This window comes from Salmo trutta, chromosome 8, assembly GCF_901001165.1.
Source record: "Salmo trutta chromosome 8, fSalTru1.1, whole genome shotgun sequence".
In the NCBI taxonomy this organism is placed as follows: domain Eukaryota; kingdom Metazoa; phylum Chordata; class Actinopteri; order Salmoniformes; family Salmonidae; genus Salmo; species Salmo trutta.
The window spans coordinates 43386929-43413185 of NC_042964.1; the positions used below are offsets into that span (position 1 = coordinate 43386929).

General features: G+C 43.7%; 1 protein-coding gene across 2 annotated transcripts; it reads right to left on the bottom strand.

The window, feature by feature from the left end:
* Positions 1-420: 420 nt before the first annotated feature.
* Positions 421-24565, bottom strand: LOC115199030 (GAS2-like protein 3). 2 transcript variants are annotated; one of them, XM_029761536.1, is made up of 9 exons: positions 24409-24565; positions 10495-10550; positions 6789-6966; positions 6438-6556; positions 6045-6186; positions 5314-5377; positions 4766-4907; positions 4058-4165; positions 421-3051 (listed from the first exon to the last, which is right to left on the bottom strand). In XM_029761536.1, exons 2-9 carry the CDS (start codon positions 10516-10518, stop codon positions 1789-1791), a joined length of 2040 nt encoding a protein of 679 aa, XP_029617396.1. In that variant the 5' UTR covers positions 10519-10550; positions 24409-24565; the 3' UTR covers positions 421-1788. The 2 variants fall into 2 exon arrangements, with proteins under 2 accessions (XP_029617396.1, XP_029617397.1); XM_029761537.1 differs by lacking the exon at positions 24409-24565 and adding an exon at positions 12898-13085.
* Between the last annotated feature and the right edge of the window lie 1692 nt (positions 24566-26257).

A 26257-nucleotide genomic window follows, 5' to 3' on the forward strand; every position in this document is an offset into this window, starting at 1 on the left:
CCATCACTGAGCTGATCAAGTAAATGAAGTGGTAACCAAAGACTATAGTGGAAATTATATGAATCCCTACTGAACTAAGTATATGGCTCTACTCTGACTGCACAGATCTCAACTTTCACAAAGACCTTCTAGTACTTTATACTGCACATATCTGTACATCTACGCATACCTTTTTTCACACTACTGAGCCAAACCCTAGGATTATTCTAGGCCAAGCCACGCTCTACTGTGCCAGCCTGGTTATGAATCCATTGTAGTTGCTAAAACTGTGCTGGAAAGCACCATGTGAAAGCCAGTGCCGTACGGTTGGGGTTAGCGCAAGAGTGTGAAAAGGGTATGAGTATGCTTAGTTCCTGGAAGTCAATATCAATACCATTTCCACTGACTTCAAATGTTACGGTCAATTATGAAGCACAGACATGTTTTGCAGGAAGTCTGCCAACGTTTGGCCTTTTATTGGACAATGTAACAAAGGTAGATCAGACAACACAAATCAACATTCAAAGGGACAAACACACCAAGAGGTTTTCATAAAGTGCTGACCAAGAAAACAGACAAAGTAACTTCGACATGAAGACCACATAGAAAAGTAAAAATATGATCAATGAAAAGACTCAGATGACACAAATTAAAATCTACCTCACGATAACTTCCCCCTCTGTAAAATTATAAATGGCTTTGCTTGTCCCTTAGTTGCCGTCGCCTCTACGTGTTCAAAGGATGTGTAACAGGCATATTATCAGTAGTAATTCATTTGAGATTTGACCATTATAACAATTTTTAAAAAACTCAGTCCGAGCGCTTGTACTTTGTGCAATTCTCATTTGTAAAAAAATATTAAAACCCTAGTTTGTAGTACATTCTAACGCCACTTAGCAACAGTCATTTCTAAAGGCACACAAGAAACATTCCAACAGTGCTTAATTTGACCTCTAAAATGGAAAACACCCCATCATCCAGTCTGTGAAAGAAAAACAAACGTCTATATTCAATCAAACCTCCATCAATGAAAAGCTTATCCACACCGAGGACAAACATTTAGTCCAGTTATATTTCCTGTCAAGCATTTGGTTACAGTAACCTGCTTTGTAATGAATAATTAACATTTTCAAAGTGTGCTGCCTTAGTTAGCCCCCACTTTGCACAGAAATTACCCTTTCTGAAAAGAAAATGCCAATGTTTAAAAAGTATAACTTATATGCAGAGCAAAATATGTATCAGATCAGATGGACAAAGATAGAGCCCTCACTAGGGAACCTCAAGACATACGAATAGATGTTAGAAAGCTTTCAAAAACACTTAAAATGATGGAAAAAGGATAAGAAACAAAAGGCTGTTGATGGGAAGTTGGTTTACAACGCTTCCATTGAGTGTTTGTGTGTTAGGCTTAAGGCTGAATTGAGCTGACCTCAGATAAAATCAGTATCATTCACTTCTCAACCCATTCAAAGACAGTATAAAAACTTACTTATTGTCAAATGCTATTGAAGCATGAGCTTTTGACAACAGGACAATAAAATGAGACAAGGTAAGTAACATTAAAAAATCTGACCAACTGAGAAACAAATGTAAAAATGGTAACGGTGCAAATGGCGTTTTGAAAGTTACACACTAGCTTGTGTCTTGACAGTTGCTGCATCTATACCCTGTTGGATATACATTTGTGTGGACATTGGTGTTCTGCTGAATCCTGTTTGGGGACTTATTCAGACAAATACTGTGATGGAAGCACTAATGTTCAGTATGACAGTACAGTCCTTCCCCGTCACTTCGTCCCCCAACTACGTCTCACGTCTTCTGATGCCTTCTACCGTTCATTTCAAAATAAGGGTCCTCGATTTTGTTCTTGAGTTGGGTCTTCTTTGTGAGAGCAGTGTTCTTTTGGGAAGGGAGGGCTTTGATGTTGGGGCTGGTATTTTGGGGGGCCGTTTTGGTGGGCTGCGGTTTGAGAGAGGGGGTGATGGTAGAGGGTGCTTGCCTCCGTACTGCCCTCTGGGCAGTTGGTACCGTTCTCTGGTTGGTCTTGCCAACAGCAGTAGAGCCGCTAGGGGCCCCTGGTAACCGCCCAGGGGTGCCACCACGTAGAGGCACAACCACTTTGGGGATGGCCCTGGTTTGGGCCTGGCTTTTGGCTGTGGCGTCTTTGCTCTTGGGGAGCGAGATGGTGGATTTGGGCAGGGCTGTTGTGGCAGTCCTGGACGTAGGGGTCAGTGTCCTGGTGGGTTGGGCCGTTGCCGGCCTGAGTGTTGGCACAGTCACACGGGGGGTCTGACGGACCCGTCTGGCAGCATCCAGACGAAGGCGCGAGGCCGGGGAGGCAGGCCGCCTCTGAGACAGGCGGCGTTGAGTGGCGCCGGTTGGGGGTCGGCCCTCTTTCTGGAAGGGGACCCTCGATGGGGCTGTGGCTGGGCGAGGCACTGTAACGAAGGTGTGGGTGGATGGAGTGGAGGAGGAGGGTTTAGGACATTTACAGGAGGGCTCGGGGCACACAGGGCTACGAGGCTGGGAGAGGGCGCCGCGAGGGGACGGCCTGAGCTTCAGCTTGGGGCCAGGAGCCACAGCTGGGGAAGAAGAGGAATGGAGCAGTGGTGCCATCTGCTGGCTCTTGCCACTGTGAATGGAAGGGCTTAGGCCCTGCTGCGAAGACAGGGTGGGCGACACAGCAGCCACCTTCTTGGGGATTGGCAAGGGCTTCTGGGTGGGCTTCTTGGGGGAGGGAAGAGGCATCTGCAGGATCTTTTTGGGTGCTGCGGCTGCTTTCCTGGGCAGAGTAGGGGTCGAGACGGGGGTGCAGGTGGCTTTGGAGGCCGAACCAGAGGAAGACGAGGAGGAAGACGAGGGGATGAGGTTGACTGCAGCGAGAGGGTCCATGTCAGGTGGAGGGGCCGATGCTGCAGAGCCGTGGCCCGGCGGACCCTTCTGGTATGCCAGGATCTTCTGCTCCAGAGTGGTGAACTGGAGCACCCGGCCGGGGTCGTACTTGAGCAGGAAACCCCTTAGGGTGTCCCAGCCACCCCCCACACGCACCATCACATGCTTCCCATGCAGCATCTATCACAGTGAGAGACAGGGATACATGTGACACATTGCAGTTGGTCTCTTTAAAGGGTTAACATGGTTATTTTTTTACTTAACTATTCCTTGAGACCCGCATCTACACTGACTCCTACTACTTACCACTCACCGCTCACTCCTACTACCACCACAACTAACCGCTCACTCCTACTACCACCACTCATATCACCACAACTAACCGCTCACTACTCACTCCTACCACCACCACTAACCGCTCACTACTCACTCCTACTACCACCAACTAATATCTACAGTGCTGCCAACTACTATCTACAGCTACCATCTATTTTTCAGCTGCTGTTTGATGGAAGTGTTAACGCTGTACCTTGGCCAATAATGCTGTAATCCCTCCTGTAGGTCCAGTACTAACGAGATCCACTCTGCTTCCCTAATGAGCTTAGGGAGTGATCTGCTGCTGTGTGGAACCATGAGCAACTGAGACAGACCTTTCCTCCTTCCTTTATCCTACACCGCTGCTTTTTACACTTGACATGGTTTTTTACTTTCCAATTGTATCAGCATTTTATCATCCTTAAATACCCAACATCAGTACTAAGCTTACTTGACTTTTCCAAAATGTCTGTCTCAAGTCTACAGGACTATCCAGTCTATGTAGCAGGTTGGTCTCAAGTCTACAGGACTATCCAGTCTATGTAGCAGGTTGGTCTCAAGTCTACAGGACTATCCAGTCTATAGTATGTGAAGGTATGTAAAGACCAGACACGTACTGACCATAGAATTACGTCATGTGTAGTAATTTAATCAAACGTGTGCCAGGCCCCGAGACTGAACCTTTAGATTAGTGGCCAGGTAATGAATGAGGTTACGGTAGAGAGATGTTTCCTGGTCTCTTGGCAGAGGACAGAAAGGGTGTGTCACTAGCTACAGGTCTAATGCTCACGTAGCAGTGGATTTGACCCCAACACTGTTGTTCAACGCTTGGGAGTGTTCAGTGTGTCACTATACGGTGCGTGCTGCTCACCCGGATGAAGAGGGTCTTGTCTCCCAGTCTGTAACGGCCCTCTGACAGGTATTCAATAGATACTCTCTGGGAGCAGTTACACGGAGGCTCGTCCGTCAGATGTTGCTCCTGTAACACAGAGATGGAGAATTAACATGGGCCTATAGAGTCCTGGCTAAGGAAGCAAGAACATGAGAAAGAAATTCTCTAAAACATTGAGAAACCCTGTTTCATTAACCCATCGCCTAAGGATAAAGCAGAGTTGCTAACAGGAAAACGCAATGAACCGATGAACTTAAATGAACCAATTTTAAGTTGCAAAGACTTGAAAGGCTATAGAACAGCATTCAGTAACAGCCTCTGAATACTGTTGTTGAAGAGGACCACTTTGGCAAACACACTAATCAAAGGCTAAGAGTCATGCAGCTTAGGCTGTGGACACAGGAAGCGTTCTGATGTTCGTTGATGTTGTGACTGCGCTGGTGCCACAGGCTACAGAGTCACATGACCCCGGATGGCTGGAGCATCACAAGGACCATAATGACTCATACAGCCCTGAGCAGTGAGGCAACTAGAGCCACTGCTGCCGCCATTTTGGATCTGATGAACTGGGTCACCAACTAACTATTTTAATAGAACAACAAGAGATGAGACGAAAGTGGAGAGTCGAGTCCCTATTTAGTCAGTACAAATTTGACAACAGCAGTTTTAACTCCTGGAGTGACTTACCCCAGGCTGGTAGAGGCCCCCATGCTGGCAGCACACAGTGAAGGTTTTGACTGCAGGAGCAGGCTCTGTAGTCTTCAGCAGGGTCTCCTCCAGCTCAATCTCCTTCTCCAGTTTCACCAGCACCGGAGGCTCCACCCCATACCTATGGAGAAAAACAGATCAGTTCAGTGCTCTAAAGGGACTGTTAGGAATGGGAAAAAGATGCCACACATATTCATTTTTGCTGCCTTGTCCATCTTTCTACCCCAACACAGCTGCAACATACCACATTGCATAACTACAGGATCAGGTCAAAACAAAACGTGGTGGTCATGTTCTAGAATGATCTTATCTTACATTTGTCACAGTGCAACACCTACAGTACATACAGTGCCAGTCAAAAGTTTGGACACACCTACACATTCAAGGGTTTTTCTTTATTTTTTTACTATTTTCTACATTGTAGAATAATAGTGAAGACATCAAAACGATAAAATAACACATGGAATCACTGTGGGCGTGTCCAAACTTTTGACTGGTACATCATCTATCAACCAAGGGAAACTTACTTGGAGACGATGCGGCCGATCTCTAGCAGACACAGACACACCTGCCTGGGATCCTTGTGCAGAACTGCGAGACAGAGAAAATACATACTGTAGAGAGACGACATGCTTGTATAGTATAGCAGCAGTGTCACAAACCCATTACTTTTAATGAGGAGGTGTCCACATAAAGAACTTATGTTAATTGCTCTCTACGGTGGATCCTATTATGTCATTAAGGAGGATGGCTTAAACAAAAGCCAGACAATGGCTGCAGTGGAGGCATCTGCTCCGTTCAGTCATTAAAGACTTACAACTCAGCCCATGTTCCTTTGAACCGATTACGCTAAGAAGCCATTAATCAACTCCAAGGGTAATGTCGTAATGTATCAAACAACTCCAAGGGCAATGTAGTAATGTATTAATCAACTCCTAGGGTAATATAGTAACATATTCATTAACTCCAAGGATAATGTAGTAATGTTACAAGAGTGGTGGGAAGGAATGTAGTTGGACCCTACCTCAACTGTACAACCATGGTTCTGCTCCACTGATTACACAAGACTGGATGGGTTTTGGTTTGATTGACACCTGTGGACATTCGTGCTAGAATGCTAAGCTAACTAGAGGCTGCCGAGGAAAAATAACCCAAATATGCACTTCAAAACTGTCTGGAGCGATGGCCGTTTGTGATTAGCTTCTACTTGCTGTGCCTATTGGTCAGTACAGCCTCCCCACCAAACTAAAACACGTACCTAGGCCCTCCGATTCAAACAAGTATGTCTCCTCCACGCCTATGTGGCGACACCAGCCCAGGAAGTTGGCAGTGTTGTCGCGGGCGAAAAAGGACCCTGGAGAGGCATTGCACTTACATGCCACCTTCTTCATGGGAAACAACTGCAGGGAAAGGCATTCAAAAAGTAGAACAAATTAACCACACATGCATTACAGTTGACATATGACCATTCTTGGTTAGGTGATATTTTCAAATGGACAGAAAAACAAATACATTTCAGAACCAAAACGCACCAACTCGTTTCAGATGGGAAACGGACCGCCAACTCAAACTACCCTATCCTTACCACTCTCCCCACTCCCCTACTTTCCTTAATATCCTGTTCCACCTGCCATTCCGCCCCACAGCTTACCTTGCCCATATCCGAGGCCCCGCTCTGAGAGATCCTGCTCTGCAGAGCTCCAATTAGCCGACACAGCTTCACCCCGTTGTTCAGCTCCGCCATGAAGCTCTCCGCTCTCACCTCCTCTCCTGTGTATCAGAGACAGAGAGGAAAATATTAGCATGAGTGTGTATTGTTGGGAGTGAGGGGTGAGTGACAGGGCGAGACATTGAAGGCCAAATTATTAACAAAAAAGGAAGAATTCTAAATTGCACATCCAACAAACTTCCATTGCCAGGTTCAGAGTACAAATTATGCCACAAGAACAAGACAACGACACACTTTTTGAATAATTTTCCCCCGTGACCCTCCTGGTCTTACCCAGCATCCCGGTGAGCCAGATGGCCAGGTCCTCCTGCATGGGTACCAGTGTGGCTTCGTGGCGCACGGCCAGCCACTGGTCATACTGGAAGACATCGGCCAAGCCCGGCCCATGGCGCAGCGTCAATGGGCTGCGTGGACTCTGCAGGGGCGTGTCAAACTTCTCCCCGAACCACATCTGCGGGGGGGAGGAAAAAGAGAAAAAAAAACACATTGAGTGACAAACTATCACCAGCTGGTGTCGTTACTATGGGAAGAGGGCAGAAAAAGGTTTTGGGAGCTGACAATTAAATCTTCCTAGCATATCGCTTACATTCATCCGTCATTCAACCCTTCCATTATATTACAAGTGGTGTCAGCCTGGCAAAGGAAAGATGTCATATTTTCAGAATGGATTCCAGCACTGTAGTGATTGTATCCAAATGCTCGTAGACTAAAGGAGCTGCACGGATCACTGGAAGTGGGTTTAGACACTGTTGGCAGTGGGATAGACTGGGGGGAGAAATCCGAAATCCTTCACTCACACAGGCTACTAGAACTCAGCCTCTGGCACACAGACTGTGCTTTCGTCAGGGCAAGAATAACATGATTGAAGGATATCAATTTCAAACATGTTGATACTCATCAGTATACAATTTTGACATTTGGCCCCAAAAAAACTATACAGCTACACTAATAAGATTGAAGTGCAAATAGACGGAGGAAAGGTTGCCTTGGAGAATGAGCAGCGTTATGTATGACTCTAAAATGGAAGAAGAATAGAAATAGGATGTTGTCGAGACAACCAAGTCCTCTGAGACGGCCTACTAGATGTCTGTGGTGATATTCCACTGGCTGTGAGGGAAAGGAAATCAGCTGAGGGGAGGAGAATGCCTGGAGGCTGGAACAAGCCTTGTATCCTACAGTCACATCAGATTAACCTCCAATCACACACACAGCTGACAGTATATCCGCTATCGCTGCCTCTCTCCCACACCCTCATTGGCATATCATGATTGAGACTTTCCCTGGGTTTAGTCTCACAGAAAGGTCTCGGTTGTTCTTTGGGAGTTTTTCCACAACCCCATTTGAGTGACTCCTAAACTTCAGTGGGGCAGTGGGGGTAGAGAACGGGGGTGAGTCAAGTTATCACTGTTGGAGATATCGGATGTCACAGAAAACATCCCAGACTGACAAGAGTGTATGAGAGAGAAAGAACGAGAGCAAGTAGGTGTGAGATAGAAAGAGAGTGAGCGTAAACGGCCCTGCTCAGTAGAAAGTATTTAAAATTCTGTCTGGTTCTCAAAAAGAGATGCATTTAATTAGAACACAGAAATTAGAAGAAATTCTCGCAACTCCTCCTCCCCAACCCCCTGTCCCTTACATAACTGTGTTCTAAGGATAAGGTGCCTGGCTGGTGCTCTGGGCAAGGCAACCCCATAACATATGTTGTTTTCCGTCTTACTCGCACCAAATATAGCCAATTAGAGAAAAGGCAACGAGGAGAGGAGTGTTTGAGTTCCATAAACATGTGGAGATTACCACCATACCATTGGGGATTACCCGTGGTGACCTCTCCGGCATCACCTGACTCAATGCAGGTTTCACAGAAATGAAAGCTTTAGTAGCCCTCACGTGGGCTTATTGCAGTTAGACATCAATTCAACTGATCCTTTACGGTAGTACTTGTGCAGTAGAACACCTACCACCTTTGTGTCCAAATAAAATTGCTAAATGGTTTTGGGTACTGTGAAAACTTTAGACTCCTCCCAAGTATACGTTTAGTTTTCAGAATAAGGGTGTAGGGGTAGCCTGTGTACAGGCAAGTAGACTAATTGTGGAAACAAATACAGCCTAATCCTGGTAAATCTGGCACATAAGGGAGGGAGATTGTAAGAGTTTTAAACATTTAACTTTAAAGCTCCCTCTTAATGGAACATAGTTAGGAAAGGGATTTAAAAACAGCAAATCTACATTCCTAACTCGTTCTTAATGAAGCCACCAAATAGCCATTTAGGATGATGTGGATCGCATAGATGTACACATACTAGGCCTCTTGATTGCATGTTGGTGTGATCACAAGACAGACACCAAGCCAATGACTTTGAATACTTCTCAAATGCATCCTTTCACCCCTCCTTAACGGAATCACATGATGAGTGCCAAAAAACTAAGTTTCCACTATATTGCTTTCACTAATAATGTCACATCAGATTAGTGATCTGGGAAAAAAAATAAAAGAGGTTTACAGTGTACATATCGCTACAATATTTATTTGCGCTGTACCTGCGCCAAAACTCCAGTATTTTTCATCCTATATCTTGTTCTCCATCTTCTTTTTAAATAGTGAGCCAACATGGTTTCAGGACTTTTATTTCCCTGACCAATCAACACTCATTTTCTCATGGCTCTCATCCCTCTGCAGCAGACATAGGGTGAGCAATATGTTTGGAACATCAAAGCATAATAAAATCAAAGTATCGAATCGTAATACATATTGTATCGGCACCAACGTATCATGATAATATTGTATCGTGAGATCCCTGGCAATTCCCAGCCCTACATCAGATCAGTGATAACGTCAAGGACGAGAGGAAGGAAGGATTCAAACAGGGCCAGAGTTACACCTGCTAGTCCTTTATGCTCCTCCTAGTTGTGAAATCTTCCCATGGTTCTCGTTGACCAAGAGAGTAGAAACCCCACAGGCAGGGCCGTAACCAAGGTCTGAGTTTTAGTGAGGTCTGGACGGGGGGAAAGATGAAGCTCATTTACTGCATTTCTATACCATTTAAAAACTCCAAAATGCTATATGAAAAACAGCAAAATTAACCCTAGCCATAATCACATTCCGTTCAGTCCATCTACAAACACAGCTTATTAGCTATACAATTAGCTGCTAAACGTTAACCCAGCGCCATGATTAAAAACTATAATTTAATACATTACAGAGGGATCTGTATGCACCAAAAGTATTTTATTAACAAAAAGTAAACAAATGAGTTTGCTTTACAGAACTTTTATTTGACTTTTACAGACCATTTTCTGCAATTGTACACATTTTGCCACAGGGTAGGGATTTTTTAAATCCGATTTAAAGCACATTTTCTACAATTCTACACATTCTGCCATAACTTATGCCACGTTAATATAATATCTGAGTGAGAGTGACAAACAAAATACATGGGGGCCCCCTGGAGGTCAGGGCCCCTGGGCACATGCCCTGTCAGTAATTCAGCCATGATTACTACAAATGTAGATCGCTGGCTAAATTAACTGATTTACCAATCAAAACATGTTTTACTGACTATCAGTGAGTAACATAACTGGAAAACTGAAAATTGCACTTAGTGTATTCCACTATCCTAACTCAACAGTAAGTTGAGACCCTTGACTGTGTGCCCCCCAAAAAATAAATCAAAATAGTTTATTTAATTTGTTTTATTCAACAACAAAAAATGTACGAGATCCAGACCTCTGTGTCCTCATATGAATTTACGGCCCTGCCCACCGGGTCTTATTGGCCTCCTCAGATATCAGACGGCCTTGAGAGCAAACAGATTATGTTGCTGGAGATAATAGACCAGTAAAAACAGTAAAGCGATTGGATTGGTGTCAATACGGGCCACGGTATGAGAAGAGGTCTTTGACAGAAAAGGGGTTACCCCTTCTGAACAAAAAACAAACATTCCAAATATCCTTGTATGTGCATGATAAGTAATTTTCGTACCTGTATGCCAGCTTGCACTGCCATTGCTGCAATCAGAGGAGATTCACCTTTTCATCCTGAAACAGACATGAGGCTATTAAGTATAAAATATCTAGAAAACAGCATTGGAACATGGGCCACAGCACTGAGGGTATCAAATCACCATTCTTATAGGAAATAGAGTTGATAGTTTGCTGGCTCCTTGATCTTGCTTTGTGATTATATACCAATTATGGCAACACATTCAGGCATTCACATTCAATACATGTGGCTCACACATCATCATGTCCTATCCACCACATGCCAACAAAAACAACACTACCAGAACATCTGAAACATCTGCAGCTGACACACATGGTGAGGATGATACAGTCCACAGGGCTGGGAAACATCTGGCAGTAGCAACCATCTCTGTATATTCTGTCATTGTAACTTTGCTCACTTAAGAGTAGAGCTTCTCTCTCGTCTAGGTAAGAACACTTTTCAAACACATTCAGCTAAAGGGCTATTTAGCATGTAGTCTGGAAAGTTCCAGAATGGGATGGGACAATATTGATTCAACATCAGTCCATGCTATCTATTACACCTTTCCAGCCTTAACAGCTTCTACCCCCAAGCCATAAAACTGCTGAACAATTAATCTAATGGCCACAGTACTATTTACATTAACCCCCCCCTCAATTTGATTTGTACACTGCTGCTACTCGCTGTTTATTATCTATGCATAGTCACTTCACCCCTACCTACATGTACAAATTACCTCAACTAACCTGTACCCCCGCACACTGACTTAGTACCGGTACCCCCTATATATATAGCCTCAATATTGTGTTACTTTTTACTTTAGTTTATTTGGTAAATATTTTCTTAACTCTTTTTGAACTGCACTGTTGGTTAATTAAGGGCTTGTAAGTAAGCATTTCACAGTAAGGTCTACACTTGTTGTCTTCGGCGCATGTGACAAATAAAGTTTGATTTGATTTAAAAGGACATGAGTCCAAGTAAATGACATGATATAGGTTAGTGACAAACAAATGAAACTATCTAGATTAGCTGTAAAGCACTGTGCTTTACCTTAAAAGAGATGACTCAAAGATGTAGAAGTTTTTTTTATGACCACACACACACACACACACACACACACACACACACACACATAAAAGTCAACGTATTGTAGGGCCATCACAAAGCTCTGACCTCAATCCTATAGACAATTTCTGGGCAAAACTGAAAAAGTGTGAGAAAGAAAGGAGGCCAACAAACCTGACTCAGTTACACCAGCTCTGTCAGGAGGAATGGACCAAAATTCACCCAACTTATTGTGGAAAGCTTGTGGAAGGCTACCCGAAACGTTTGACCCAAGTTGAACAATTTAAAGGCAATGCTACCAAATACACTCAATTAGTATGTAAACTTCTGACCCACTGGGAATGTGATGAAAGAAATAAAAGTTGAAATAAATAATTCTCTACTATTATTCTGACATTTCACATTCTTAAAATAAAAGTGGTCATCCTAACTGACCTACACAGGATTTTTACTAGGATTAAATGTCAGGTATTGTGGAAAACTGAGTTTAAATATATTTGGCTAAGGTGTATGTAAATGTCCGACTTCAACTTTGTGTGTATATACACATATATACAAAACTAATATATATATATATATATATATATATATATATATATATAAAATTCAGAATGTTTACAAAATGTAAAGCTCTCCCTCTTCCTCCCAGGATGTAGGGGATTACCCAGACCCAGAACCATCCCCTTGGCCCAAAGGATGTGTGTGTGAGAACGAGAGAGGGAGAGCGAGAGACAATAATGAGCTATACTAGCCTCTGACAGTTTAATCAACAAGAAAACACACCCCAAAAATTGCTCCCTTTCTCCCTCAGCAATCCACCCAAATCCCCTTCCCAGTCTGTTATTTAGGATAGAGACCGAGAATTTAAAAACTTCCTACTGGGCTGAGCTCCAGTACTCAAACACAAATGTCACCATAGACCCGAGAGGCAGGCAGCACAAACTAAGACCCTAGCGCTATAACCACATTTCAATGTCATAGATAGGGTTGCAAAATTCCAGGAACTTTCAATAAATTCCCTGGTTTTCCCGAAATCCCAGATGGAGGATTCACCGAGTCAGGAGGGAAGAAGCAGAAAATCCAGAATCCTCCACCGGGATATCTGGAAAACCATGGAATTTATTGAAAGTTCCCAGAATTTTGCAACCCTGATCATAGATCCACATTTCAGCTACTTAATACGCTGTTGTCATTTCATACAGCTCTTTACGTGCACAAAAAAAAGTGCATTCAGTTACTCTGACACAGCGTGAAATAAATCAATCCATGTCTCATCTGTGATGCGTTGCTCTCGGCAGAGGACAAGATGACAGCAGTGCAGACAAGCAGAATTACCTTAGGACAAGATGAAGACAGTAGTCATGTACGAAAAGAGCTGCGTAGAACCCCCAGAAAGTCGGAAAAACCCGTCTCCACCCTGCTTCTGACCGAAAAGCAGAAAGCGCAGCACAAACCACGCAGGCTCCTACTGGCTGGTTCCAGACTTCAGAGTGTGTAATGTCGACACCGAGCGAGAGAATGACAGAGGGAGGAGAGAATGGAGGGAGGAGGGAGAGCCTTGACTAATGAAGTGGCGCGGCTCAGCGCTGCAGAGGCCCCCCACTCCTGCCACAGCCAGTCCTCCTCTCACAAAGCACCCATTGTTACACCCCCCCTCCCCCCTCCCTTCCAGCCACCCCACACGTCCATCATCCCAACTCTGCAGCCTGCCCTGGGCGCTCCCTGAGAGGAGCTAGTGGAAATGGAGGGCTAGGGGGCAGGAGAACCAGCCACTTCCTCATCTCATCCTCCTTCCCCAACCCCCACCCCAAAAAACATGAGAGCAAGGGGAAAGTTTGGTGTGGGGAAGACAGAAGAGAAAAGGGCAAGGGTTCAAAGTACACATTGTGACTGTCCCAAAGTTAGCATTGTCTAATGCGGGTGCCCAGGCCAGTGCACAAGTCCCGATTTGCTAAAAGGTGACAAGCACTGCCATAGTTAGAACCCTGGCAAGACTTGTTCCTGGAGATCAGTAGGCCTAAACTACCGAACAGTAGACAAACAAAGAGGGGGAGAAAGAGAGAACGGGGTGACTTTCAATTTGAGTAGGGAGGCGTATGGGGCTGACAGCAGAGGACAAAGGGAGCACTCGTCTCTAGAATGTGCTGCATCTGGGGCCCCAATGCGCGAGCTGAGAGAATGCCTCCCTGTGGGGACCAAAAGGGCAGCATGCGAGTCCACACCACCACCAAAAGTCAATGCGGGGGGGGGGGGGGATGAAAAGAGAGGCGTTCAAAAACAGAATGTGTTTTATGCTGCTGGGTTGGCTGAAGTGAATGTGCGAGTGTCTGAGGAAAGGGCAAGGCTTGACACTTGACAAGGGTCGCTGCCTTGCACATTCTCCAGTGGTTGCTGAAACACTTGAACAATGCCTGTTCGCTCTTGGCAGCCTTGTTCAATCAAAACTGGTCTTCCAACAATGACCTTCGGGTCCAGCAAAAATGCATATTTGAATGAATATTCATTTGAGCTAGTTTTTGCTTCACAATGTAAACCTTGTTTGGCACATTGTTGGGTAAATTAGATTTCTTTATCTTCTTTGCTACACATTGTTGGAAAAGGACCAGTAAGTAAGCATTTCACTGTTAGTCGACGACACATGTGAAATAACATTTTATTTGATGTTGATTCATGTGTTTTGCTTCTGATAGAACCGGGATGTAAAATTACAAAACAAAAACCTGATTCATACCAAGACAGCTCTTTAAATGAATTGAAATGGTGGGTCTCCCTTTGTGAGGGAGTAAATGGGAAGGTTTAATGAAGTAGAGGGACATTAGCCAAGCCTCTCTGTAGTCCTGAAGATAAACACACACAGATGGATGAGGGAGCAGGGGTAGACTGGCCACATGTTCCCCACGCAGGTCATCATCTTGCCTCAGTAATCATTTAAGAGGATCAGGGGCTATTCCAGACATGGACGATCCACCCTCACCGATCACAATACTACAGATAGCACGTGGCACATGGATGGAGCTGCAGTCAGTGTACATCATGTGTTTGATGTGCATTCACAGTGGATTGTAAGTGTGTGCGAATTAGTGAGTGTGGGGGGGTGATTTGCGTATTTACCAATAGCATGGAGCAGCTGTACGAGTCTAACGTAAGAGTGTAAAGGGGCTGTACGCCAGCACATGGGGCCATAGGCTTTTTATTTTAACCCTGCTCTCCTGCCAAACGGGGTCTGCTCCACTCTCCCCAGAGACTACCAACTCCTCATTCATTTAACTTCTCCTGCTGAGCCCTTTGTGTCTCAACTTAATTGGCCTGTCAGTTGAAGGTTTCATTCGGTGCCTCTCCATTGGAAATGGACCTTGTATTCATTATGGGAGTAGGTGCATTCAGGCAGGATTAGGCCTAAGTGTAGCGTACAGAATTTCAAACCCATGTCCTTCAAGAAGAGTTGTCCTGAAGATGACGGGTCGCCAGGAAAGCCCCTCATGGGCTTTTAGGTGTGAACTGAGGAGACACCTGCCAATCCCACTTTATCCTGGTTTGATTAGTCTATTACCACAGCATGCGCTTTGAGGCTGCTGGGAAGTTTGTCTTGTCAACAAACAAACAAATATTTGAGACAGTCGACGCTTCTGGTAGGGAGTAAAAATTAGTGGATTTATTGAAGTCTGAAATTGAGGCAACCAAATGAAAGTTGTCAAAGGGAGCTGGCATTGAGTTAGGTCTCCTATAGGGTGATTGTGCCCGTTAACTGCGGCAGGCAGGAGTGGCAGCTTGCCCATTCATCGGGGGAGTTCGCTCGCTGATTAACATAGGCTAGCTAAGCCACTGAATTGCAAGTCAACGCAGATAACATCATCCCTTCAGAAAACAATATCCCAACTGAAGTAGCTAAGAATATCCCGAAGACCACCAAGAGCACTGATCTAACCTGACAGTTTCATAAATGTTGACATTTGCTTTAAATACATTTTCAAGAACGACTAGGGCTCCATGGCCATACTGACAAAGTCCCCATCAGGAAGAGCTTTTTTGATTATCGAGGAGAGGGTTGTGATCTGATCATTGCAGTGATGGCAAGAACTGCAGAAGCTGCTGTATTCAAAAATGGGTCAGTTGTAAGGACAACAATGTTAATGACCTCATCTGAAACTGTGACTGGATGATGTCAACAGAATAAAAAAAGGGCTTTGACTTAAAGAGGGTGTTGAGGAAATGTTCTGTGTGTATTAGGGTATGCTGAAATGTTCTGTGTGTATTAGGGTATGCTGAAATGTTCTGTGTGTATTAAGGTATGCTGAAATGTTCTGTGTGTATTAAGGTATGCTGAAATGTTCTGTGTGTATTAGGGTATGCTGAAATGTTCTGTGTGTATTAGGGTATGCTGAAATGTTCTGTGTGTATTAGGGTATGCTGAAATGTTCTGTGTGTATTAGGGTATGCTGAAATGTTCTGTGTGTATTAGGGTATGCTGAAATGTTCTGTGTGTATTAGGGTATGCTGAAATGTTCTGTGTGTATTAGGGTATGCTGAAATGTTCTGTGTGTATTAGGGTATGCTGAAATGTTCTGTGTGTATTAGGGTATGCTGAAATGCTCTTATGACAGGAACAGACATTTTTTTTATCATCTTATGGTATACAAGACTAGTTGTACCTTTCAAATTGTGCGACTTGTGTTCTCCATTGTGCTAAAATTCAAAAAAGAAAAATCCTAAAAAGGAAATTGGAACACAATGCAAGACCAAATATGGGCCTAAGACGTGTAGGCTAATTTGTAACCGGCTTTATCAAAGTGGTCAGATAAGCTGCCAGACGTCCGAGCCCCTGAAGAAGACCCTCACAGATGGTCAGGTAAGGAGGGTTACTTGCCTGTATGATAATCCCAGGGATGGAGGGGAGTGGGACTGGGTAAACCTTTCACCTTAACATGAAAAAAAGCTCAGCCCTCAGTAAAAACAAAAGCTACCATAGACCCTGTCGTCATTAACTAACGACCTGCTGTCATTAACAATGACCTCCAAACACCCTTTCAGCATCCTCCTCCCATCCTGTTCATTGTTTTGAAACTGGACTCATCATCAATTGTCATAGAGGAGTCCAAAGACCTCTAGAATTAAACTGGATATATTTCACAGGATGCCTAAAAGAAACTCCTCTCACTCTGTCAATGAATCGATGTTCATTGATTCAGGTCAGAGAGGTAATTTCAGTAAGGCCCTACCTATAGAAGTAAGTCAACTCTTGTAATAGAAGACTCCAGGAAAAGACGACACTCAAATCATGTCTGTTTTTATATCAGAGGAACTGAGAAATGTGATATTGAATGAGGTCATTAGCCATGTGGGTTCGGCAGGTAGAGAGTGAGACAATGGAGACGTTCGCTGTTAGCCAGACAGGCTACAGCCCAGCTGAAACCTGGCCAAAGGAGAAGACATTTAAGCCAACAGAGAAACATTTGTGCTGGGTAGTCTATGAAATATTCAAACCCTTGGTGAATGCATCCTTTGAATGTGTACTTTGAGAACCAGTAGCCTAGCATGCCATATGTTTGGCAGAAAGAGAAGAACTGCTGCTGAACAAAATGACTGCCCTAGGGCAACACACCAGAGTTACCACACCAACCAACCTATCCTGGTAATGAATTTTTTTTTTTTTATCATGAATGTATGCATCACTGGCCTCCAGGACATCTACAGCACCCGGTGTCACATGAAGGCAAAGAAAATCATCAAGGACCTCAGCCACCAGAGTCACGGCCTGTTCAACACGCTACCATCTACAAGACGGAAACAGTACTGGTACATCAATGCTGGGACCGAGAGAATGAAAAAAAGCTTCTAACTCCAGGCCATCAGACTTTTAAATAGCCATCACTAGCTGGCCTCCGCCCAATACCCTGCCTTGAACCTTAGTCACTTACTAGCCGGCTGCCCCATGTACATAGTTATTGAACACTGGTCACTTTAATAATGTTTACATACCATTTTACCATTTTACCCACTTCATACAGTTAAAGTAGGAAGTTTACATACACTTAGGTTGGAGTCATTAAAACTTGTTTTTCAACCACTCCACAAATTTCTTGTTAACAAACTATAGTTGAGACAAGTCGGTTAGGACTACTTTGTGCACGACACAAGTAATTTTCCCAACAATTGTTTAGACAGATTATTTCATTACTGTATCACAATTCCAGTGGGTCAGAAGTTTACATACAAAGTTGACCAGAAAATGTCATCATGGCTTTAGAAGCTTCTGACAGGCAAATTGACATAATTTGAGTCAATTGGAGGTGTACCTGTGGATGTATTTCAAGGCCTACCTTCAAACTCAGTGCCTCTTTGCTTGACATCATGGGAAAATCTAAAGAAATCAGCCAAGACCTCAAAAATTGTAGACCTCCACAAGTCTGGTTCATCCTTGGGAGCAATTGCCAAACGCCTCAAGGTACCACGTTCATCTGTACAAACAATAGTACGCAAGTATAAACACCATTGGACCATGCAGCCGTCATACTGCTCAGGAAGGAAACACGTACTTTGGTGTGAAAAGTGCAAATCAATCAGCAGAACAACAGCAAAGGACCTTGTGAAGATGCTGGAGGAAAGAGGTAGAAAAGTATCTACATCACAGTAAAATGAGTCCTATATCAACATAACCTGAAAGGCCACTCAGCAAGGAAGAAGCCATTGCTCCAAAACCGCCATAAAAAAGCCAGACTACGGTTTGCAACTGCACATGGGGACAAAGATTGTACTTTTTGGAGAAATGTCCTCTGGTCTGATGAAACAAAAATAGAACTGTTTGGCCATAATGACCATCATTATGTTTGGAGGAAGAAAGGGGGAAGCTTGCAAGCCGAAGAACACCATCTCAACCTTCCCAAGTTCTCTCACGTCACCCCGCTCCTCCGCTCTCTCCACTGGCTTCCAGTTGAAGCTCGCATCCGCTACAAGACCCTGGTGCTTGCCTACGGAGCTGTGAGGGGAACGGCACCTCCGTACCTTCAGGCTCTGATCAGGCCCTACACCCAAACAAGGGTACTGCGTTCATCCACCTCTGGCCTGCTCGCCTCCCTACCTCTGAGGAAGCACAGTTCCCGCTCAGCCCAGTCCAAACTGTTCGCTGCTCTGGCACCCCAATGGTGGAACAAGCTCCCTCACGACGCCAGGACAGCGGAGTCAATCACCACCTTCCGGAGACACCTGAAACCCCACCTCTTTAAGGAATACCTAGGATAGGATAAAGTAATCCTTCTAACCCCCCCCCCTTAAAAGATTTAGATGCACTATTGTAAAGTGGTTGTTCCACTGGATATCATATGGTGAATGCACCAATTTGTAAGTTGCTCTGGATAAGAACGTCTGCTAAATGACTTAAATGTAATGTAAATGTGGCAGCATCATGTTGTGGGGGTGCTTTGCTGCAGGAGGGACTGGTGCACTTCACAAAATAGATGGCATTGTGAGGAAAGAAAATTATGGGAAGTTAAAGCTTGGCCGCAAATGGGTCTTCCAAATGGACAATGACCCCAAGCATATTTCCAAAGTTGTGGCAAAATGGCTTCAGGACAACAAAGTCAAGGTTTTGGAGTGGCCATCACAAAGCCCTGACCTCAAACTTACAGAAAATGTGTGGGCAGAACTGAAAAAGCGTGTGCGAGCAAGGAGGCCTACAAACCTGACTCAGTTACACCAGCTCTGTCAGGAGGAATGGGCCAAAATTCCCCCAACTTATTGTGGGAAGCTTGTGGAAGGCTACCCGAAACGTTTGACCCAAGTTGAACAATTTAAAGGCAATGCTACCAAATACTAATTGAGTGCATGTAAACTTCTGATCCACTGGAAATGTGATGAAAGAAATTAAAGCTGCAATAAATAATTTTCTACTATTATTCTGACATTTCACATTCTTAAAATAAAGTGGTGATCCTAACTGACCTAAGACAGGGAATTTTTACTAGGATTAAATGTCAGGAATTGTAAAAAACTGAGTTGAAATGAATTTGGCTAAGGTGTATGTAAACTTCTGACTCTAACTGTATGTATATACTCTATTCTAGTCAAGGCTCATCCTACATGTAACTACTGCTGTACACACCTTTTCTATTCATATACTGTCCACAGAGTATTCCAAACATTAGTAACACCTTCCTAATATTGAGTTGCGCGCACCCCCCCCCCCACCCCCCCTTCAGAACAGCCTCAATTTGTCGGGGCATGAGCTCGACAAGGTGTCGAAAGCATCCCATGGGGATGCTGGCACTTGTTGACTCCAATGCTTCCCACAGTTCTGTGAAGGGCAAGACAAAAAATGTAAGTGTCTTTGAACCGGGTATAGTAGTAGGTGCCAGGCGCACCAGTTTGTGTCAACAATGGTCCACCACCCAAAAGACATCCAGCCAACTTCCCACAACTGTGGCAAGTATTGGAGTCAACATCGGCCAGCATCCCTGTGGAACGCTTTCGACACCTTGTAGAGTCCATGCCCAGACAAATTGAGGCTGTTCTGAGGGCAAAAGGGGTGGTGCAACTCAATATTAATGTTTGGTATACTCAGTGCATATATTCCAGACTGAAATGGCACGTGCTGATATTTCTTAATTGACGTGTGTATTGTTAGGTATTATTGCACCGTTGGAGCTAGAAATATCAGCATTTTGCTGCACCTGCAATAGCATCTGCAAAATGTGTATGTGACCAATAAAATTTGATTTTATTTCTTCTGTCACTTCTCCCTCTCCTGTAACCATTCCTCTGCCCCTCTCCCACTGGTCCCAGTCTGGCCATTAGTCAGCAGTACCTTAAATAAATGAGGGGAAAACCAAGAGGTCTTCATGATCTCCATTGCGTCCAGGGGAGATAGCAGCACATATGGGCTCACGTGGGGGTTTGACCCATTAAGCTGTTCATATCTTATCTGTGGCACAGGGCTTTTTGGTTTGGCCTCCTTCTGGAGACTCCACTTCCCTAAAATGTGAGGCATAATGCCAGAGATCAACCAGATGGTGATTAGGGGGTAGAATCGGGGCTGTTTTGGGGGCGCACTCCTCACGCATGCATGCATCTGGATCCAGTCCAGATCTCAAGTATGACCCTATGCCTCATTTTTATTATTTCTGTACAAAAGCTACCACAAGATGGTAAATAGTTGTGACAAAAGCAGCACAAAGGGGGAAAAAAAATTATTTGTGTGGTAGGCCTACATATTATGAGAAATACCTATGAAAAAGTTTTGTATTCACATTACAGCTCAATTCAGATACAGAAATGGGTATGTTAAAGAAACAATAAGCAGGTCTACTTGAGTTTCTAAAACGGGTATAGTATTTTGGATCCCTTTGCTGCTGGTGAAATGGTCTTCCTCTGGGGTAGCAGCACACACTTAAGCGAAGGGAAGCACCTGCACAACCTTGCGATTACGGTATTCCTCTAGCAGGAAACCAGGAACAGGAGATTTAAATGAACATAATCAGTCTGTAGTCAAACATGTTCTATCCATCTCAAGTTGTAACGGTAGGCTACATAGCCAGAAACATGTATTTTCTGGTATAGCCTAACATTATGTAGGCTAAAAGTAAGCCATAAAATCAAGGGCATCTCCTTTCCAGAGAAAGGTTGGATGGTTGCCAGAAGATATCGATCCAGGGCTCGAAGCCTTGGGTCTGGACACCACCCTCTGCAACTGGATCCTGGACTTCCTACCCCCAGGGGTGTGTCCTCAGTCCTCTGCTGTACTCCCTCTTCACCCACAACTGCATGGTTGCACAACACCAACACCATCAAGTTTGCTGACGACACCACGGTTATAGGCGTGATAACCAACAATGAGTCAGCCAATAGGGAGGAGGTAAGTGAACTGGCATTGTGGCATCATGATAACAACAACTCCCTCAATGTCAGCAAAACAAAGGAGTTGATTGTGGACTTCAGGACACAAAGGGGGGGAACATGCCCCGATCCACATCAACAGGACTGCAGTAGAGAGAGTCACGAGTTAAGTTCCTTGGCGTGCACATCACAGAGGACTTGTCATGGACCAACAACACCACCACCAATCTCAAGAGGGCACAACAGCATCTCTACTTCCTAAAGGCGTCCACATGCTTCCCAGCCGAAACAGTTCAGTAGAGTTTGTGCGTATATTATGACATTTTGTGGCATTTTTTCCCTCTTTTGGACTTTGGTGAGTGTTTTTTCAGCAGTTCGGGCACAATTGTTTTCTGGAGGCAAGCCAAAGTTCTGAGCCGAAGTCTACGTCCCTTCATCAATGATTTGTTAACAGTAGGGACTCTTCAATAAAGTATTATTTTGTCATTCAATGAGAGACGACTCGTTTTCATGCACATTTTTTTCAGTTGAAAAATACTGACGAACACAATGACGAACACATGCTGACGAACACAATGATACATCAAGCAGATAGAAATACAGCTGAAAACTGCCCTTTTCATCCTCATGCTAGCTACCAGCAGTCACAGCAGCCATTTTTAAATGTCAGTGTCAGCCAATCAGATCCGTTGTCGTTCAACATCATGTGCCATTCCATAATGGCTGCAGTGGCTACTGGTAGCTAGCATGAGCACGAAATGGGAAGTTTTCTGGGAACACAAGTAGTATTTTAATCTTATCGATGGAACAGTGTGGATAAAGGTCAAATTTGGAGTACAGTGGCATTGAGGTACGTTTTCCAACCCATATTTCACACCAGCTCAACTGTGTCAATGGAGCCAGGACATAAAAATCTATAAAAAAAGAGAGTCACACACACTATATACAAGCTCACAGTAATATATTGGGTAAACCACCAATGTTTTGGTATCACTGTGCCTTCTTCAGGGTCATGAATGTAGCCAGGACAAACATATTTTCATGATTTCACTAATATCATCAAAATCAATAAATCATAGCATGGTTTTGGGCTTATTTAGTAGTTTTTACCTGATAATTCAACTTTATGTCAAAAGTACCATTTATATTCATAAAAACAGTGGTCACAAACTAGTCGATTGTGATCTTTAAGGCATTCCTAGTCGATCACCAAACATTTCTGTAGAAAAGCTAACGATAAAGGCATAATGGCTTGCGATGCTTTTTTCTTCTTCTCCATGTTACACTGTTGGCGGTAGGTGCACAGGGTCGGTGTTTCTATTTTGAACAATTTCATTTATCTGAAAAGACTAACTCTGCCTACCCGGCGGACCAGGAGATCTGTGACTACATCGAGTGCGCATAATGTGCTGACCAATCCGATAGATCAATTCACTGTGCCTACCTACAGCTTCCATGACACCGGGCACAAAAAAAAAAAAACTTGATACTAGCCTACGTGAGACTTCATAACTTTTAAACCCATGACCAGAGAGAGTGTCAAAGAATACAGCAAATACCTGCTGTTTATATGAGTTTTATTCAACACTATTACAAAACCCACTCTACTTCCACTCGCACTGCAATGAATAAGTAGCCAAGTGTATCGATAGCCCTGCATTTTTATTATTATTTGCAGCTCGTTGTGTCTGAATATCGAGTATTTAACTTTCTCTGGTCATAGGAACAATTTGTGCCTGAGGCAGATGCGGTGGGACTCAAGTTTTGCCATCAGGTGGAAGCCTGTCCCCTCTCTCTGATCAGTCTCAATGGAGGAAGGAGAGAGCAGGGACTGTGAGAAGCGGACCCCTCTGCTGTTCTCTCCCTACCTCCGCTGAGACTAATGCCGTCTTTGAAACAACTGGGAACTCGGAAAACGCCGACTTTCGAGCGTTCAAGACAACTGGAAATTATTTTTTTAAAACGAGATCCCACTGGGGGAAATCGTTTTAGAACGCTCATCCAACTCGGAAACTCGGGCATCTTTATAGAGCTCCGACTTTCCGACCAGAAGTTCACTGACTTCATGATTTGACCTTTGAGGTCAGAGACTTATGGGAGGAGCGCACAATTTATTTTCTAGCCACCATAGCCTGAAAATGACAGCTGCGTTCTAAGTCCTACTACGGACTGGCGCTTATGACAAACACCGGTACTAAACCAAAGATAATGATCTGTTTTAAGGAATAGATTGTGACTTCTTTATTTAATTTAAGCAAGTCAGTTAAGAACAAATTCTTATTTACAATGACGGTCTATCCCGGTCAAACCCTAACCCGGTCGACGCTGTGCCAATTGTGCACCGCCCTAAGGGACTCCCAATCACAGCCAGTTGTGATACAGCCTTGAATCGAACCAGGGTCTGTTGTGACGTCTCTAGCACTGATGCAGTGCCTTAGATCGCCGCACCACTCTGGAGCCGCAGTGCAGCTCAGTGTACACAAGGGTAAAAGGTAGTGTCGGTATCTTCTGGCAAGGTGGATGGTTGTCCAAGGCCAAGCATTTCTGTTCCTTGCAGTTTGTATCCATGGCAACATTTTCAAACACGCAGTCATTAGTAGGGCGTCTATAACCTGTGTGACATGATGATGCTCATTATGCAGGTTCATGCATGGACACGTCGACAAATTTGGAGTTTGAGACTTCTTCGCCCATTTCGACATTTCTGTTTTAAAACCCTTTACCACGGTTTTTCAGAGGTGTACGCCTAACTGTACATTAAATGTAAAACAAGTTCAGTCATCTAAGCAGGCTACCAAATTACACGCCTTTCATTAAAACCACGAGACAAAATCTAGTCTATTGTGTAGACTATAATAGGGTTTACAAACTTAGAAACTACATGAAATAGTCTTCCACTCGAGAGAGTGATCAGCCACGGGGCACTTGTTGCTTCCTCGTGGGCTGAGAGAGGAAAGGACAGATTCGTTCACGCTACGGAAACAATTCTGTAGTGTTAACCCCCCGCAGTATATACATTACCTGTTCCGTCTCTCGTATAGTTTTCTTTGAAAGTTTCCAAAAGGTTGAGTTCTCTGTCATTAGTTGTCAGTTGACCCTCTCTCCAACCGTGCATGTACTGTTCGAAACAGCCAACCAGAGCACAGCCGAGGCTCTTCAAGGAAAAGGGGCGTGGTGAAGCTGCTGCTGGAAGAGCAGGTAGGCGGACCCAAATGACGCTCCAGGTGGAGTTTGGCTAAACTCTCGAATACGCAATGAATATTGATATAGACAAATAAATTGTGGTTCGTGAATATATCGTGACAAATCAAACGGAAGACACATTTCAGTTGAAGGCATTTGTACAACTGACTAGATATCCCCACTTTCCCTTAATTGAGAGAGAGAGAGAGAGAGAGAGAGAGAGAGAGAGAGGGGGAGAGAGACACACACTCACTTGAAATGTCTCTATTCCTTTGGAACTTTTGTGAGTGTAATGTTTACTGTTCATTTTCTATTGTTTATTTAACTTTTGTTTATTATCTATTTCACTTGCTTTGGCAATGTAAACGTATGTTTCCCATGCCAATAAAGCCCTTTAAATTGAATTGAGAGAAAGAAAGAGGCCAAAGTTCCTCCTATCTGTCTCTGGATCAAAAGCAGATATATACTACCCCTCCAAGGCTGTTAGTCGTTACTACAGGCTAAAGACTGTTTTCTGGGGGAAATTTAAATTGAGTGAACTCAATAAAGAAATTACATATTCTCTACTTCTTGCAGTATTAGCTTTTATATGTTGTTTTTTAAGTCAACCAAAAGAAAATGTGTGCTCTTGGATAAAGATAGGCTAAATAAAAGATATTGAAATTGGGCCCACCAATTGTGTGTGTGTGTGTGTGTGAGAGAGAGAGAGAGAGAGAGAGAGACCACTGGAACAACTACTGGGACTTGAATCAGGCTCAGCAGACATCTGGTTTGAGGGAGACCTAATTTGGACAGGGAATTGAGCCAGTGTGACTGGGTGGGCAATGAGCACTCTCACACAGTGCAGACAAAATTATTCTAGATGGTGTACTGTCTGTACAATGACACAGCCATCTGATCAGGTTGGGCAATGTCTCCACAAACACCCATACAAAAGAAGCATCCTTCACACTTATGCAAAACACACAACTTTTTTTCTGAATAGTTTCAAGTTTTAATGTCACCTTCACAAGTACAGTGAAAAACCTTTCTTGCAAACTCAAAACCTAACAATGCAAAAATCAATAACAATGTAATACTAGAAGAAAAAAAACATGAGAAATAAGAAAATACATTTTATTTCCCATAAAATATGTCAAAATGTAATTCTATACATAACATTAAATATAGTGTCAGGAAAGTACACCCAAGCACGCTTCAGTCCAGCTTGAACAAAAAGGGCATCAGGTGATGAAGGACTTGAAAATGTATGTCTCGTTAATACATTTCTGATCTATGCAGAAACAGGGTGCAGCTTATCTTAATTTTCCTGGATAGTCACCCGCTGAAGTGTCCTGGGGTATGGATTTTTGGGGGGGATGAAATATAGGGTGCATTATATACATTTTTGCATATATTACAGATTTTCCATGAAAAATACACCATGTGACAGATGGCATTTATAACTGTACATTTTGCTGGTATGTCTAAAACAAATCAATACATTTTTGCTAATTATTTGTTCCCTGATAATGTATTGGTTTGATCTGTATTAGTAACGTTTCTTACATAGGACATGGAACGTCTCATATGTTTGAACATGAAACACAACATATTACAAAATATTCAAGGAATCTTTTGCAAGTAAGATCTCCACAAGGGGGAGCTATTTTCCACGTTATGGGTTTACCAGCAGTAATAAAATGTA